Here is an 18,588-nt window from a genome sequence, read left to right as displayed (position 1 = left end):
CCTTACACAATAAAATAATCAAGCAAGATCTCTGAAATATTGTAGTGGGATTTCTCTCTATTTACTGCTCATGGGTCTGTTCGTATGATTTTGCCTGAAGTGGGTGGGTATCTGGAATTTTACCAAAGAACCTCATGTTCTTTTATTTCAGGGATGATGAATCTTTGGTCCTCCAGGTGATATTGGGAGTACAACTCCCATCATGCATGACCATTGGCTATGCTGGCCGATGGGACCTGGAGTCCAGCAACCCAGGAGTGACACAGGTTCCCAAATCTGTGGATATATCCTTGAAAGGTGCAGTTCCTGTGTAGGAAAGAGGTGGCACTAATGCAGGCCATGGGATAAGCCTGGCCTGCTTCCTGCAGACAGTTTGAGGCAGCTTTGTGGCATGCAGAGAGGGGGAATCTTCCTTTCTCCAGATCCACTGCCATTTGCGGACTGCACCTCTCAGCCAGGAGCATGCTGGGAAGCTGCTTCTTGGATGTTTTCTGTATGTTCAGTTCCCAGTATATTCTGTGAAACTGCTAAACGCTAAGGAAGAGAAGTCCCCCTTCCCCTTTCTTAGGTTTTGATGGGTCTGATTTGCTTTTCCATTTGCAGGCGATGACACACGTCTCAGAAGCCTGCTATCCTTTGCTGGAAGGCTGCAGAAAGAACAGGCAGAAATGGCAGGCATTAGCCGAACAGCAAGAAACAAACCTGATCAATGGAGAAAGCAATCAGCCCAAACGGAACTGAGATAGCACTTCGTTAGGAATGCTGGTTTACAAAGAAGCTATTTATATATAGTGATTTGGAGATACTTAAATGTTTTGCTAGACACTGTACGAAATAGGTGTATAATTTGCCACTGCTGTATTTTAAAAGAACAAGGAGACATATATTTTTGCACAGCATTCGGAAGCGTAACATAAACGTTTTTGTGTATGATGTATCATAGTTGTATATTTCCAATATTCTGTTTATTTGAGGGAGAATGAGGTCTGCACTTAGCAGGTCCAGTTTGCTCTGCTCAGCTTTATAAGACGGTACAGAAGAGGAGAGTTTCTAGGACTGCTGTTCTCAGTTGTACATAGTTGTTTAGTTTCAGTCAATGGCCAGTACTTTAAAACGATTACCATACTTAGCACCTTTTTCATCCTTTTGTGTTGTCTGTTTCTGTAAGTGTAAATAATGAGAGCGCAGTGTTGCTTTTGGGAGCCTGAGAAACATGGAGGAGCTTAGTGGTCAGTGTTCACTATGGGAGCTGCTGAATCCAATATCTCTTTATTCCAAAGAAAGTCAGGGATGAAGCACAGTATCTTGAGAGAATATATTGCTCCTGTGCCTTTTCCTGCTGTGAGAGTGCTTCACCTTAAATGAACTTGAACTGTTAATTACCCAGCAGTCCCAGGCTGCTGGTAAAGATCTATAGATGGAACTGCCTGACATTTTTTAAAGCATCGTAGCTCAAAAGTGCACTTGTCTGAAGAAGACATCAAAGTCAAGAGAAATGGGGAATGGAGACAGACGGAAGAGAGACTGTGTAGACATTGGGGCTACTTTCAATGAGATGGGATCATCCCACAGCAAACAAGCTTCAATGCCACCCTGCCTACTGAAATCGTGGAATGGGGAATGGCCTGAAGCTGGCAGCGATGTGAGTGAGTGAAGAAAACTAGGCCCAGTCCAGAACTTGAGAATTGTTCTGGATATTGTAAAACTGAATCAAATTAAAGAGATCAGAGCTGAGAAATAGCCAAGGCTACTTAAAAACAACTGCTCATAATTGCAAAGAGGTTTTTATGAGTGAATTTTGGAAAGAAGAATGCTTTTGGTTTTTCATAAGACCATTTGACTTGGAACAAGCATAACCACAGAGTATTGAAGCAGAAAGCAGAAATGGAAACAGCTGAGAATACTTCAGGGAGCTTACAACGATAAGTTTAAAGAAGTCAAGGAGCATTAGTTCGACGTAGACAAAACAAATCTTAAAATACCATCTCACTGCCTGCAACCAATAATGTTACCATGTCAAAAATGAGATTTTTGTCTGGTAGTGTTTATTTGTGGATACAACTTTAGCCGTACCCAGATGTTTGTAAAGATGATTTTCACATGTGTAATACTTTTTTAGGACAAACTAGCAGCAAGCAAGCACACCTATCAAATACGTTGCATTGATTTTTGCGCAGTTATCTGAAAAGTTGCACTTTTGGGACTGGGGTTTGTCAGGGAGGGTACAACTGCCATCATAGCTCTCAAAGTAGGAACAAGGCTTTCTGCCAAAGGATCCAGAACATTCCTCAACATCCCAAATGATTAGGAGCTGCTTTTACCTCCATTTTAGGAATAGCTGGGAGACTCACTAACCTGTGTGATGTTTGACTGCAATCTGAAAACGCAGGCCCAAAACCACTTCCATCTGTCCCATGAAAGGGACTGTTGGCCTCACAATTGGGGCTTTCAAATGCAGTCAAAAGAGGTCAAAAAATCTGACAATGGAAACAGGTTTCTCCATTGTTAGATTTTTGCCACTTCTTTTTTTTATGAACTGGGAGATACTCTTCAGTTGTGTGGTATTCATGCTAATTTTGGGACATGGAGCATGTGTATATGCTCACACAGGTACAAAAATGTGCCACATACTGAAACTGTAATGTTTGTTCATTAAAAGTATTATCTGGCCGACTTCATATATTTTCCATATCCGAGATCTAAAGGCCTGCTGCATGTTCAGAAGAATCATGTGTTCCAGCCCTTCTGTAATTGTGCCACTTTTCCATGGGATATATTATGTGGCCGACCATATATAAAAAAACCCAACTCCCTGCATATAGACAACTGGCACATCAGGAGGGAGAGTAGGCCTGAAATGTTCTCCTTGACATGCTAGATTTTCCATGTGCAGGGTTTTTTTTTTTTTATGGGAGTGCATTCAAACATTCAGCCTCGAACACTCCAGGAAGGGCTGACTTTTCTGCTTTGTCTCATGCTGTTTCTGTACATTTGGATTGTACGTAAGGCAGGTTCAACTACTCCACCAAAACAGTTGCCATTTAAGGCAATAACCTTAGGATCTGAAGTACCAGCAAAGCAGACTCAACATCCTTGTTCAACATTATCCCCAGAGGATCAATCAATTGCAATCTTTTGACCACTGTGTATAGCTTGTGCGTATAAGGAGATGAAGACCACATTCAGCCTCCTTTCCTCAAGACTAGATCATCCACACATCATCATGGAGATCAATCTGCTTTTCCAGAGCACAATAAGTACAGGACAGACGCAAGCACAATACATTGTTCCAAAGTGGGCTGCATTTGTTGATTAGACATATTGAAAAATTCACTTTGCCTGGTCATCCCAAGGTCAGGAGCAGAAATCACACAAGCAAATAAGTGGTATTCCCTGTCTCTGTTTTCTTAGTCTGCAAATGTCACATTTATAATTATATTATTTTCTGTGTTGTTTTTGACATTTATATACCATTGCAGTGTGTTGAAATTAATTACATTATTAATCATGTAGGTTTTGGCCCTGGCAGATGGCAAGATGAATAACTTAGTGGAAGGCAGACTGAAGTGGAACGGAAACCCCACTGATTGTAATGAGCCCAGGATGGGATGGAAATTTCTGTTTCCTTCCATCACTTCTGTGTAAAGTGCCAGATTACTCAAGTCAAGCAAAACACACTTGGCAACTCAGTGTGAAGATGATAAGAAAAACAGGAGCAACCTATATGGCAGAGATCTTACCAATGGCTGTAGCATCATAGAATTGTATATGTGTTGGTAAGCTGGTGGAAAGAAACCTGTGTGGAGTATTGTGTTTTTTAAAAAGCATTACTCTAAAATAATTTGTAGTAATTTGGTATATAAACCAACAGTCATATGAATGCAACCACGCAAACAATAAAATATCACAATAGGCTCACCAATACAATATCCCTAATGATGCAAACAGCATCCATCAATATAAAGGCCTAATTTCCACGCATGTGGACTTTTAGTAGTTCACCTGAATCTTTTCTTACTGAGGGTCACGTCTCACATAGAGAGGGGGGAAAGCTTGATAGAGCTGGATGACTGAATATCTAGCAGCAAATTGTAGTTTTATTGCTGGCAGGGATCTGAACTGAATTCACTTTTGCGCAGGGTAGAGTTAATAATTTCAGTTGGGCTGTGTGTATGCAGCCATGTGCAATAAAAACAAACAAACCTGAAATGTTAGTTTAAGTGTGGGTGGTCAAGACGTGCCTTTCTGCAAATTAGCAAGTTGGCTGAAGTCGGCGAGTGTGTTGCAGCATTTAGTGGATGCAACCTTTTATAGCTATGAGTTGGTTCAGCAAAAGACTTCCTTTCTGCTTTGTCTCGATAACCACTGAAAAAATGATATGCATGTTCACACATGCACAGACGATAAAAATAATAAGAAACCACATGCTTGACCTTTTTAATAACTGCCTGTTTGTACTGTTGATGATCAATATAATCTCATCAGCCCTCAGTGCCCAGGAGCACTTTGAAGTTAAGTAGGTCGCCCCATGCTGCTGGCAGATCAGGGCAGAGAGAGGACGGCTGAATGGCAGTGCACATTTCCCCAGAGTGGAAGATTTTAATATTGCCTGATGGCTTTATTTGACATAGTAGTCAATGCTTTTATATTCAAGCTTAGTTACTCTTTGTTCCATATGTTACACATGTCCCTTCTGAACTATCATGTCAAATACAGTCCTCTAAAATGGGTCTCTCTCTCTCTGATAGATTTGCATGGAGAATTCCCTGTACAGTGGTACCTTGGAAGTCGAACAGAATCCGTTCTGGAAGTCCGTTTGACTTCCAAAACTTTCAAAAACCAAGGCACAGCTGCAGGAAGCTTCTGCAGCCAATCGGAAGCCACAGAAGTCTTGTCAGATGTTCAGGTTCCAAGAACGTTCAAAAACCGGAACAATCACTTCTGGTTTTCGATCGTTTGAGAGCCAAAACATTCGACTCCCAAGATGCTTGAAAACCAAGGTACACCAGTACAGTGGTACCTCAGGATGCGAATGGGATCCGTTCCGGAGCCCCGTTCGGATACTGAAGCGAACACAACGCGTGACTGTGCATGCCGCGATTCACCGCTTCTGCACATGCGTGTGATGTCATTTTGACTATCTGTGCATGCACGGGCGGCGAAACCCGGAAGTAATGTGTTCCGTTACTTCCGGGTCGCCACAGAGCGCAACCCGAAAGCGCTCAACCTGAAGCAACTTCAACCTGAGGTATGACTGTACTAAATTGTTATGAAAATAATTTGCACTGTAATCCTATACATACCTACTCAGAAGTTAGCCCCATTGAATTCAATAGGACTTATCCTCAGGTAATAACAATACTTTTATTATTTGTACCCTGCCCATCTGTCTAGGTGGACCCAGCCACTCTGGGTGACTTCTAGCTGATAAAAAACATAATAAAGCTTCAGACATTAAAAACTACCCTATTCAGGGCTGCCTTCAGATGTTATTTATCTCCTTGACATCTGATAGGGCATTTCACAGGGCGTGTGCCACTACCGAGAAGGCCCTCTGCCTGGTTCCCTGTAACCTCACTTCTGGCAGTGAGGGAACAACCAGAAGGCCCTCAGAGCTGGATCTCAGTGTCCAGGCTACACAATGGGGGTGGAGACATTTCTTCAGATATACAGGGCCAAGGCCATTTAAGTAAGTGTGTATTGGGTTGTATTCTTAACTGGGTAATCCTGGACACATGTTGGCACTTAGTTTATATAATCAGAGTGGTTAAAGAACAGTAAGTGGATATTTTCCTATCTACAACAGCTCTTCATGGAAATAAATTCCCACAGTGCTGATATAAGCATTGCTTTTCATCTAGTTAACAATCTCAGTAATCCTAATGATCACTAACATGGATTAGGTGCTACACCACTGTTTAAATATTGTTCTGAAGAGTGGTAAGAGGGCTTTGATCTCCCTGATCCTGTGCTCAACAACATTGTTCAGGCTTTGCAGGGTAACAATTCCCAATTAAGTTATTCTGTGAGTGTTCCTCACAGTTATGGAAAACAGTTTGTATGTAACCACAGATGATGCAGAATGGAGATACTGACTTTAGAGGCCCATTGAAGCATGCCCATAGTATTTGCTCCTGTGTTAGAGCTATAGGGGGACGCGGGTGGCGCTGTGGGTTAAACCTCAGCGCCTAGGGCTTGCCGATCGCATGGTCGGCGGTTCGAATCCCCATGGCGGGGTAAGCTCTCGTCTTTCGGTCCCAGCTCCTGCCCACCTAGCAGTTCGAAAGCACCCCTAAGTGCAAGTAGATAAATAGGTACTGCTTTATAGTGGGAAGGTAAACGGCGTTTCCGTGTGCTGCGCTGGCTCGCCAGAGCAGCTTCGTTACGCTGGCCACGTGACCCGAAAGTGTCTCCGGACAGCGCTGGCCCCCGGCCTCTTAAGTGAGATGGGCGCACAACCCTAGAGTCGGATACGACTGGCCCGTATGGGCAGGGGTACCTTTACCTTTATAGCATTAGAGCACATGTATATGTTGTTATAAATGGATCTTAAATCTATTTCTGGTTCTGAAAAGCTGCCATTGATTCAGGGATAATTTGTCCATAGGGCAAATGGTGAAGAAAGACTAAAGTAATTTAATTAGATGTTGGTCTCAAAATTCTATAGAATCTCGTTGCTCTATGTACCGTAGGCTTATTTTTTAAATGACTTGCAAAGAAAGCAGAAATCACTTGGAAATGCAATATGTTCATACCTAAGAAATGTGTTGATTTTTAAGAACTGAACTCAAAGGCAAAATTGGCATTCTGTAAGTTTCTGTTGACAGGGAGAAACTGATTGCACATCTATTTGTGAGATGTGGATATGTATATGAAATTGTGGGTAGGGATGATCCCAAAGACAATACCCAATGTTCTGGGTATGTTCCAGACAGGCACTAGTGTTTCATTGTGAACGTAACCATTTGCTTATGGGTGTTTACTGCCAAAGAGTAGTACTCCTCAAAATGATGGGCACTCGAGGGAAAGCCATCGTGCTTCAGTGCATAGTCCCTATGCACATAAACCTTTTTGATTTCTCAGGAGTCGAAAACACTCAATAATGTACAACTTAAATTTGCAGTGATTTTTTGTAAAAAAAAAAAAAGGATTGAATATGTGGTGTTTGATTTGTGATGGTTCTTTTACAGATGCAAATGAGGATGGGGAGAAATTCATTCAGTTTGCATTTTAATTCATGTAATTTGTACTTCCCAAACCACATTCACACTTCTCCAAATTTTCTGAAACTTCTCTAGACCAAAAAAAATAATAAAATGCATTAAAATTGTGTTTTTAAGGAAAGCTGTGCTTAAAAATGCATATGTTGCCAAGAATAATCTGCAATAATGCATTATATCGGAGAAAATTGCTTGGAAAAATATGTACAAAGTGTATATATTAGGAGAAATGTGCATGAAAAACTGTCTAAATCTTCAGGTATAGAATTAAAAAAAGAATCATAAAATAGCAAACTGCTGCAAAAATCAAGTGAACTGAATTTAAGATTGGAAAAGTGAGGGAAACCAAAACTGACAGGTTCACCCATTGCGACATGCAAGTAATTATTTGATCTTGCAGTCATCTAATGATGACCATGCATTTGTAGAAAGGGCCTTAAAATTAAAGTCATGGCTTTGCTGCCATTTCCAAAGTGTATGCTTTAGGTTAGAGCTCCGTGTTGAGGTTTTAAACATTGAAAGATGTTATCAGAATTATTTTGATACTAGACTTGATGCACACTGTTTGATACAGAATATGGTCATCAGAAAGTTGATGTGAAAACTTTCCTTAAAAGAGGTCTATTGCAGATGACTTGTATGAGTACCATGACTTAAAAATAACTGTTAGAAAGCAATTCAGCTGAATAGCTGGATCCAATTAACTGAATGGTATTATTTGATGGTATAAGGTTTGTCGCATTTCTTGCTTGTACATAAGGTCTTACGATTCCCATTACAAACTCTGGACCAAATCCTTGACTGCAGTAAAAGTCACCCAACTGTTTTGATATAGTCACTCTGCCCTTCCACTCCTCCAGTGGAATTGTAAATGAAGTTAGAATTTAACTTCTCTGTAGATACACAGGACACAGACCATGTAAGTGTTTCTTAAGAATGTAGTGAAAACACTGTACATAGTTTTGAAATATATTACTTTTATAGTTTAACTCTGTAGAAGTTCCTAACACTTTGTCACTCGGTGTGTTGATAATCTTCTGCCTTTTTGAAACATTTGAACAAATATATATAGTTTCTGAGCACAGTATTTTTGTACTAGGCCAAGTCATGGATTATGTATTTGGTGTTTTATTTTAAAGTCATATTTAACTCTGGAGGGGTCCTGGGTCCTTGGTTCTGTTATATTAGAGTCACAAACACTCTTTATTTAAACCAGTTAAGAGACTTATCCCTTCCCCACCCCCACCCCCTAAAAATGTACTATACAGTCTGCGAGAGAAAATACACATTTAAGTAACTTACTCTCCAACTGCTACTCCAGTAACTTTTTGCTTTTTATTGTACCATTTTCCATGCTTTCTACAATAAATGCAAGAAGAGAACTGTTTCACTTGGATCATTGTAAACACTTGAAAAGCAACTTCCATTTATTGGCCATCTTTCATCTAACGGCATACAGTTGACCTAGAATGTGTCCTACTTATCGTCTGGTTCATCTTTGGGTATGTAACATCCTAGACAAGTAGAAGTTCAGACAACTAGTACAGAGGGTATTTCAAGTTCCTGGCAAGGAGAGAGTATCTTCATTTTTTTGGAAACTGGAGTACCAAGTTTTAAATGGCAGGTATTTGACTATATTGAAGGCTACACTAATTATTGCTGAATAGTGGGTAATTCTTGGTACAGTACTTTGTTTCACAATAGTCTCTTGTTAAGTGAGAAATGCTTGCAGGGTGTTTCTTAAAAGTTGGTGACCACGAGGGGGCACTAAAGCTGCATCTACAATCACAAAGCTTGTTTACAGATGACATCTGCAAGGTTTGCAATTACCTCTTACATTACAAGTTTATGAGTAGAAATCTAGACAAGCAAATTCAAATTCCATGCCCACCAAAACAAAACAAAACAAAACAAAAATCGAACTCCTATATAAAACAAAATTAAGTGACTTAACGAGATAGAGAAAAATGCTCCACTTTAAAATTTGTTGAGTTGCAGCAACATCAATAAGTAGAGGGTGTCGCTGTGGGTTAAACCACAGAGCCTAGGGCTTGCCAATCAGAAGGTTGGCGGTTCTGATCCCCACAACAGGGTGAGCTTGGTCCCTGCTGTTGCCAACCTAGCAGTTCGAAAGCACGTCAAAGTGCAAGTAGATAAATAGGTACCGCTCCAGCGGGAAGGTAAACTGTGTTTCCATGCACTGCTCTGGTTCACCAGAAGCGGCTTAGTCATGCTGGCCACATGACCTGGAAGCTGTACGCCGGCTCCCTCGGCCAGTAAAGCGAGATGAGCGCCGCACCCCCAGAGTCGTCCACGAGTGGACCTAATGGTCAGGGGTCCTGTTACCTTTACCTTTTACCCTGCACTTTGCTCAGAGCTCTGGTCCCCCCACCCCACAACTCAAATCAAGCTCAGGGAAAGAAAGAGTTTTTGCATGTTTGCAGCAGCTATGCACAGAGCTGATTGGCTGAAACTGGTTATGTCACTGACCTATGAAAAATAGGGATGATAGGCCTAAATATCCCTGATCTAAGGATGGGGAATCTCTCTATCTGACCCATGAGATTCTTCCTCAGGCCTCCCCTATCGCTAGCCCCGCTTTCCACCATCAAATGTGTTTGTCTGACTGGAACTTCCATCAAAACCTTTTTCCTAGGGTTTCCATTTGCTTTCAGTGCCCTTTCTTGTTACCACCTCCCAATTATGTAACACTTTGTTGCAGGTCCCACTTGCAGATAATAAATAAATTCAGATATAAGAAAGTACAGAATTCATGAACGTGGCAGTAAAATGAAGATGATATTGGTTAAAGCCAAGATAACCTTCCTAATGACAGACCTACAAAGAGGCACTTCCATGAGCATTCACCTCTGGCAACCCTGAAAACGAATCTAATCTTAACACCGCAGAAGAAATGAATAAAACCGCTCTCGACCAACCCCAGGTTTCCCCAATGCACTCCCTTTTCTCCCCTTTGTTTTTGTACTCTTTTACTTTCTTTGTCCCCACTGCAATGAATAGAAGTGCCCAAATAACAGGGGGAGTCACCCTCTGACCTTTTGTGATGCCCCTTTTCCTACTTTCTTAGGAGGCCAGGATTCTTACCAGAACAATTAGGCCCTGTGACCCCATTGACCACACCCTAACAACCTCCTGGCTGCCCTACCAGGTCTTGTGGGCACTAGCCACCACTGCCTAGGACAGGCTGTGAGTTGGCCTCTCTACTCACAGTAATGTATTGGCAAATTCAAAATGGCAGAGTCCCTTCGTGATAGTCACAATACAATAATAGTTGAATCGTGCATATGTCCCCTGTATTGCCTTTCAGCCAGATCTATTTTCTGTACATATGCGCTCGTGTGCGCGCGCGCACACACACAAATGATTTGGAGTGCTCCAATATCTTCTTTTGGAGCAACTTAAGTTGTGTTTTCCATGAAGTTCCATGCACATAAGAAAACTTGCACATCTTTCTCTTGAAATTGAAGCACCTTGCATTTTCTCTGTTCCTAATTGCCTATACAGTGGTGAAAAAGTTCCCCTTTCATGATAACTGGGCGGCTTTAAGATTTGTTAAAAAATATCCTACATCCTGCAGTAACACTCCCTATGAAAGCTGATGAGAAAGAAGGATTTTATTATAAGGCTTATTTAGTAACACATTCTGATTCAAATGATAAGGGCATATCCTCCATGAGCTAAATCAAATAGCTAAATCACTTCATAGAGCAGTCCAAATATGCATTTACTGTCTTGTGCCAAAAGACAGTGTCTGCGTTGTTTTCTTTTTAATGATCAAATGTAGACTCCCAAAGATCGATCAGTGGTGATTCTGAAGCTGTCTTCTTGGCAATCAATCTAGATAATTATGAAAAAGCATATATTTATGAAGATAGCAATGTTCAGTGAATGGTAAATATCAGGCATGTCTAGACCACAAATTTGTATCAGTTTCATGCCATTTTAAAAGCTTGTAGCGAAAGAATCTCAAGAAACATAGTATAGTGAATGTGATTTGCTACTTTAAAAGCAACTACTTAGGGAGAGATGCTACCATCATGAGGTCTTATCCTACACACCAACAGAGAACTAAGTTTGCTAAGGCTGTGAATGCACTATACCTTTAAAGCCTGTCTAAAGCACACAACTTGCGCACATTAAGCTTTATGAATGTGGCAAAAAATAAATAATGGAAAGCGATCAGGGTTGTGGGAAAAATGACTTGGGAAATGTCACCTCCATGGAGCCCAGTGTGTTTTGACTATACATGATTTTTGCTTTAGGTGCAAACCCCCACGAGAGCTGCGGGCTTAATGTATAGCAGAAGCTTTTGGAGGGAGAGGCTCCCACGGAGCAGTTCAGTGTGGACCAAATATGCTCAATGGGTATGAAATGCTGGCTGGCTGCTGGAGGGAGGATTGGAAAACCAAGCGCCCGGGCTGAAAGAGAAGGAATGGAATAGAATATACTGGAAGAACGCACAGCATGCTGGCTGGATCCATGAATGCCAGCACTCCATATGACGTCATTTTGTTGCAGGACCTACCTGTATGTATACATTATTGAGCATACAGTGGTACCTCCAGTTGCAGGACCTACCTGTATGTATACATTATTGAGCATACAGTGGTACCTCTGGTTGCGAACTTAATCCATTCCAGAGGTCCGTTCGTAACCAGAAACCGCTCGTAACATGAGGCGCACTTTCGCTAATTGCACCTGCTGCTGCTGCCACGCCACCGGAGTGCGATTTCCTCTCACATCATGGGGCAAAGGTTGCAACAAGGAGCAGTGGCGTAGCGTGGGTTGTCAGCACCCGGGGCAAGGCAAGTAATTTGCACCCCTCCCCCGCTGCACTGTCCCTCCCCCAGATAGTCCCTCGCTCTCTCTCCGCACCGCACCGCATGCCTGGCACCCTCCCCTCCACAGTGGGCGGCGACCCGGCGGCTCGGATCGGATTCGCACAGCCAGCACTGCAGTGAGAGAGAGTGAGTGAGCCACGTAGGGGCAGAGAGCTGCGAGTGCGAGTGCGAGCGCGCCCCCCCAGATGTTGCGCCTGGTGCGGCCGGCCCCCCCTGCACCCCCCACGCTATGCCACTGACAAGGAGCACCTACTTTGGGGTTAGCGGAGCGCATAACCCAAAGGATTCGTAAGGGGGACGGTACATAACATGAGGGACCACTGTACAGCACTATTTTTCTGTTTAAAACAAAGGTGCTGGAACTCACCAAGAATGTTTCCTTTCTTCTCTTATAATAGCAATGGTGCCCACCTGAGAGGTTCCAGCAAGTTCTGGCTGAAAAAAAGCCCTGATTGTACGGAGGCCAGGCTTGATTTGCCTGTTGCAATTACAGTAATACCTCCGCGATTGTCCGCCTCGTCTAGCGTCCATTCCGGCGAATGTCCGCGGCAAACCTGGAAGTACCAGAAAAGGTTACTTCCGGGTTTGCCGCTCCCGCATGCACAGAAGCGCTAAAGCACACATCGCTCATGTGCAGAAGCGCAAACGCTCTGCGCGCATATGCAGAGGCGGTGCTTTGCCTTGCATCCTTTTCAGCTAGCAGTCAGGGCTCCGGAACGGATCCAGGTCGCAAAACAAGGTACGACTGTAGTCAGGTTCTTGGTTCACTCAGCAAAGTGTAAACGCTACCTGAACTGGGTCATTAAATGAGCTCCATTCAATTAATTAGTACACCAATGGGCAGTTCATCTAGTTTAGGTGTGAAGAACCTTTCTCCAGACATCAGCCATTTCCAGCAATCCATGGGTCCAAAATGCAAATCATCTGACTACAAAGAAACAGATCTCAGTCCAGCTCACCATTTCCTCTATTCTTCATCGTCTGCATTATTCTGCTCCTTCTTCTTCTTCTTCTTCTGACCTATCTTCTTCTTATTCTCATCTCTCTTCTGCTCTTTGATCTGCTGACTTTGGTCTTTGTTCAATATTTTCTGAAAATGCAGTGTTAATGTGTGTTTATACACACCCCCACACCACTTTCAAGATCTTCAGATCATTCTGACGCTGTCCCTCAAGTTCAGCAACATGTTATTCTAGTTTATGTTTATTGCTTTGAGAGGCATATGTCCAAAAGACAGTTTTAGTGCAGGGATTCCATGACCTTTTATAAGCTCTGTGCTAAATATCCACATACCTTTTTTTAAAGCATTGGAGGGAACTATTTGCGCCGGCAAAGATTGCTTTGAACACGGTAGGTACAGAATTTTCTCAGTAGAGAAATAAATATTGCAGGGTCCAGCAAGGGAGCTTGCATTTACTTTTTGAGCACGACAAGGTGGTGAACGGTCTTCCTTAACCCCCAAAACATTGAGGGTAAAGCCTGCCTACACTCTCTCACGGATTGCCCTGAATGCTTTGGATATTAAGGAAGACTCTATGCCCACTCCACCCAGCCAGCTAATTAAGCTGAAATGATAATGGAAAAGTCTTGTTTTCTCCTGCTCCAGAGTATGTCCGGAACCAATGGATTCAAGTTACAAGAAAAGAGATTCCCATGCAACATCAGGAATAACTTTATGATAGTAAGAACTGTAAGATAGTGGAACGGACTCCCTTGGAAGGCGATGGCCTCCCCTTCCTTGGAGGTTTTTAAGCAGAGCTTGGGTGGTCATATGTCATGGGTGCTTTAGATGACATTCCTGCATGCTTCTATGATAGGGTTGCCATACGGTCAGAATTTCCTGGACATAGCAGGAAAATGGCAGATGGAAACAGCATCAAAGTGGAAATCGCTGAAATGTCTGGGAAAATGCAAACATACGGCAAGCCATGTCGGAAGTCTAGATTTTGGCGAATTTCCTTAAAAATAGCTCAAAAAGTCAATTTTAAGATTTTGCCCAACCACTTTGGGCAAAACTTTTTTAAAAAGCTCAAAGCTCAATAACTTTTTTGTCTGAATTTTTTACTTTTGGGCAACCCTATATTCTATGATAAATAGAATTGCCCTGTTCTCCCTCCCCTGGGTCCATGAATTAGCTTTCTTTTATTTACTGGGAAAGCTCATTTGCTCCTCACGATTGTATGGGAGACTATAAAGGCAAAACGTAGGAAAGTGATGGTCAGACATATAAGAGTATTGTTGCTCCCTGGACAATATGACAAGTGAATTAAGGGCAAGGATCAGAATGACTCTTTCCTTAGAGTGCAGAAAGAATGTAGAGTGCGGAAGTCATGACAAACTCTTCCCTTTCACATGCCCACTCACATTGAATCTACACTTCAGACTTCTCATGAGATGCGTTTGGATACCTTACTATCTTTAGGCAGAAACTCACATTTTTGTCTTTATCGTCTTGTCCAGCTTTCTGTAAAGCAAAACAAAGGGTTACTTCTAAACATCAGCATTTCAAAGAAAAACAGAGAGCAGTGCAGCACAGCAGGTCATGGGTGGAATTCAACACCATGCTCTTCCAATCATTCTGTATCTGCAAGCATTTCTTTCAACTTGCCAAGTGGAATAATCCCCCTTTCCTCTGTCTGCACACTGTTCTGGGAGATATCCCAACCCCCCCCCAAAGCCAATTTCTGGGGATTTGTGGAGTGAAGCCTTGTTGTACCAGTGGGAGTCCTTGTGCAAGGGTGAATCTAACTCAAAGTGCATAGTGTTGTAAACAAAATCTGCCCTTTCCCCCTTATGGGGTATCCAAAAGGCCGTATAGAGTCCGTACGTGGGTTCCCTGTTGGTAGGAGAAAATAACAGAGGCCAACCAGAGAATATTGAGAAGCAATGCAGCTAGTAAGCCTGATCTTTATTGATGTGTTGCAACAGGGTGCTCTCCTCACATGCAGGAGGACGGAGGAGGACCTAGAACAAAGGTGTGCCTGCCCTTATATAGACATTTTAAATTCCCTGCCCTGGAGTTCAAGACCACCCCTCCATACATCATACATACATCACAGAAGGGGTGTAACCCAAGACCACCACCCCACAAACATCATACCTACATCACAGAAAAGGTGGCCTACAACAGAAATTTGAATGTTGTTGTTTTTCCTGTCTGCCAGGTTATCTGATAATGCCTTATCTGATTGCCTTTCCTGGTAGTCTGCCCATTCCTTTGAAATGGTGATTACTAAATTCCTGTAACAAGGAAGGTTTTTTCACCTCCTCCCTCCTTGCAGAGAAACATTTGGTCAGCTTGGGAGTTAAAATGGTTTCAGGACTGTCTTCCTGTGCTGCTTCAGACATGTGGTTTATATATTTATGTACGTGTTTGCTTGGTACATTTATGAACATTTATTATATATCTAAGACCTTAAAATTCTTATTACAATAGCAAAAGGATACTTTACAGTGCTGAACTCTGAACCATTTTAAGATACCTTGCCCTGTCTAGGTGGAGGCAAAACAACATTCCCACCCACCCAATTTTATGGAATTGGTATAAGGAGAGGAGAATCACATTAAAATAAAATCTAGGAGGATGCCAGAAATCTCAAAGGAGCTGGGTTTGTCATTTAGATCCCTCCAGGGTTCTGCAAAATCCAATATTTCGTTAAGGAAAATCAGTTCTGTGCTGAAAGACAATGGCATGGAATAAACAACTGAAAGCAGGGGAGGGCTAATGAGACTTACCACTCCAATATTGAAATTTATACCTGCCTGGAAGAAGAGAGACAGGGGTTAATGTATATATGTTTCTTTGACTGGCCTACATTTCATGAGACAAAAAGGATCTTCCAATCTGGATTATTTGATGTATGATTCTTTGTATGACAGCAGCTGTTACATTTCTTTCACTCCATTCCGCTCCTTCTCTGCATCACCCCCTAGGATGATGTTTACAATCCCTAGCAACTGTTTATAATAAGCGTATGTTGATGCTGGGTAGCCATATTAAGCTGCCTTATTACCATTGCTCTGTAGCTCAGTGTCAGGGCTGCCAACTCCGAATAGTAGCTTCTTTCTAGGATCTTAGGTAGGGATGGCCAAATCTGTCAGTATGTCAGTTTCTCGTTTTTTTCTAATCAAATCAGTTTTTCTAATCTAATCAGCTCACCACATTTCTGTATCAGTATGCGATTATTATTTTTTTAAAAAAGAATCCTAATGGAAATCTATCAGCATTTGAGTGCACCTTTTTTCTAACAGACATACTTCAATGCAATATTTTTGCAATCAATTTTTCCTAATATAATGCATTGGGATGGTTGTTTTTTTTTAAAAAAAAGAATACTCTTTTTTGTTACACTTTCCCTTAAAGTTCACATTTTTTTTTGTTTGGAGAACGTTGTTGCAAAATTTAAAAATGTGTTTTGGTTCTTTTATTACTTTGGGAAATCCCCCCCATCTTAAGCATTGAACCTTTTATAGGCCTGCTACTAGATTTCCTTTTAATTGGGACTACCAACGAATGTAATCTTCTTCTTCATCATCATCATCATCATCATCTATACATCCATCCCATTCCCCAACACATAACTCACCATAAGTAGAAGTCTCAAGCAAATGGACCCATGGACTGGCTGAAATCCTGGAATCTGACATCCTTTATTCACTTCTACAATCTATAGTTAAAACCGTAATTGAAATGATTCAGAATAATGTAACAAATATTTCAGATTTCCCATTTATCCCCATTTACTAGAAATTTAGCATCATGGCACAACTTGCTACATCTTCCCAGGGAGGGAGGTATTCTTTTATGCCAATCGTTCTTTTATGCCAAAGTATTCTCTTTGCACTTGTCCAAGCTGACATGGCTTTATCCCAAGTAGAACAGCCACACATTGTTAAAAAGGAGGAAATGCACCAGCCAAAAAAAGAGGACAAAGGGGGACACAGATTTTCATAAAATTTGCGCATCCTCATTTATATGTGTAAATCCGAATTTAGTAATACTTGCTGTAATTTAAATAGAAACGCGAGGTTTCCAGGACCTAGCTGTTGATGGCAACTTAAAGACCACTTCTGTCCCTTTTAGGGTTCTTTAACTTTAAACCAGGTTTCAGCAGGACAAAGTGATGACTGTCCTCTGGCAGCCCTTCAAACAGGGAATGGTCCTCTGTAAAGTAGGGCACATGGCTGCCCTAATTCCAAGATGGCCTGTGGGTGAGCAGATTACTCTGGTGTCACCTGGCTGAAATAAATCTGAGTCAGGATGAAAATTAAACCTGAAAGCTTTTGGGCTGGGGTGAGGGGAAGGAGACTGACCCATTTATATCCCACAACAATTGTGGTCAGCAATGGTGAGTATCACATTGCAGAAATGAATTGACACCCATTTGCTCCCTGGAAACACCAGTTGTCATTTATTCTCACTTCTAAGGTGGCACTCAGCTAAGTTAAACTCAGAAATGAATGGGCCTGAGCCAGCTCAGCCCAGTGGTTCCATCAACCAAAGCGTTGCTTAGATTCCCTAATCGCTTCCAGCGGTTTGAGACCCGTGGGCGCTGCCTGGCTTTAAAAAAAAGAAAAAGAAATTAATGGGCCTAACTTGGCTGTATTCATTAATTCCAATGGGTCTACTCTGAGTAAAAGCTGAATGCAATCCCTATGTTCAGAGTTCCTGGTGTTTCCTTCTTAGACTGTGATCTAAGATTTCAGAAGCTGCTGTTCTTGCCATATTTTAAACTTTATAGCAACGATTTCATGGGGTCAGCCCCCACCTTATAATTGCTGCTTATTTTTTAAAAGGCTGAAGCAAAATAAAGACAGGGCCTTCCATATATTACAGCAGAAATAATTACATTTTAAAAATATGTCTTGATGCACTACTATCAAAACTGAAACAAATAATAACTACTATAAATGTAATTTGTGGATCTTACTGCACTCCAGATTTCTCATTATAATGGCAGAATACAGTTTAGCCTATTCAGCCTTAACAAGATGGACACATCTGTGGCCCTCTAATACATGTAAATGCATACTTTGATTAACAGGCTAGCAAAATTGTATCCGGGTAACTACTTCCAGTTTTTGTTGTTTTTTCTTGGTCTTCCTAGATTTTTTTTTTAAAGAAAAAAAGAAAAAAGGGATTATTTTGCTTCCGCAGTGGAATTTTAAGTACAAGAAGAACATGAAAAGTTCATGGAAAACCACAGGCCATATTCTTATAACAGAAATCAGTTCAGGAAAATGTCTTCCATTTGCGGACAAACTGTGCCAGAACGCACCTAGATCATTCACACGCACCTAGAACTGTCCTAGATAACCCCTTGAAACAGGGTTGGAAGTTCTGGAACAGCCCATAACAATAATCCTGTAAGTTCCCATCTAAAATCACCCATCAGCCTAACCTTTTTTGTTACTGGAACAGCCTTGGACACCCCCAGTGCCAGAAAACAGACGAAAAGCACACCAGCCAGGAATGGCAGCCTCATTGTGTCCAGATCTAGCCTCTT

At 41.8% G+C, this 18,588-nt stretch overlaps 1 protein-coding gene across 11 annotated transcripts in view; it reads left to right on the top strand.

Annotated features, from left to right (window-relative positions):
• Window positions 1-8,602, top strand: part of PDE5A (phosphodiesterase 5A) — a 129,927-nt gene extending 121,325 nt beyond the window's left edge. For all 11 annotated transcript variants that reach the window (XM_083457267.1, XM_083457261.1, XM_083457264.1 and 8 more), the window contains one exon: window positions 604-8,602. In XM_083457267.1, the coding sequence (XP_083313393.1) occupies window positions 604-741 (138 nt within the window). In that variant the 3' untranslated portion in view covers window positions 742-8,602. The remainder of the gene's footprint in view (window positions 1-603) is intronic.
• Window positions 8,603-18,588: the final 9,986 nt, after the last annotated feature.

Source organism: Podarcis tiliguerta (assembly GCF_965153285.1).
Source record: "Podarcis tiliguerta genome assembly, chromosome: 9".
Classification (NCBI taxonomy): domain Eukaryota; kingdom Metazoa; phylum Chordata; class Lepidosauria; order Squamata; family Lacertidae; genus Podarcis; species Podarcis tiliguerta.
The sequence above is the reverse complement of the archived record's forward strand: the minus strand, read 5'-3'. Positions and strand labels throughout refer to the sequence as shown.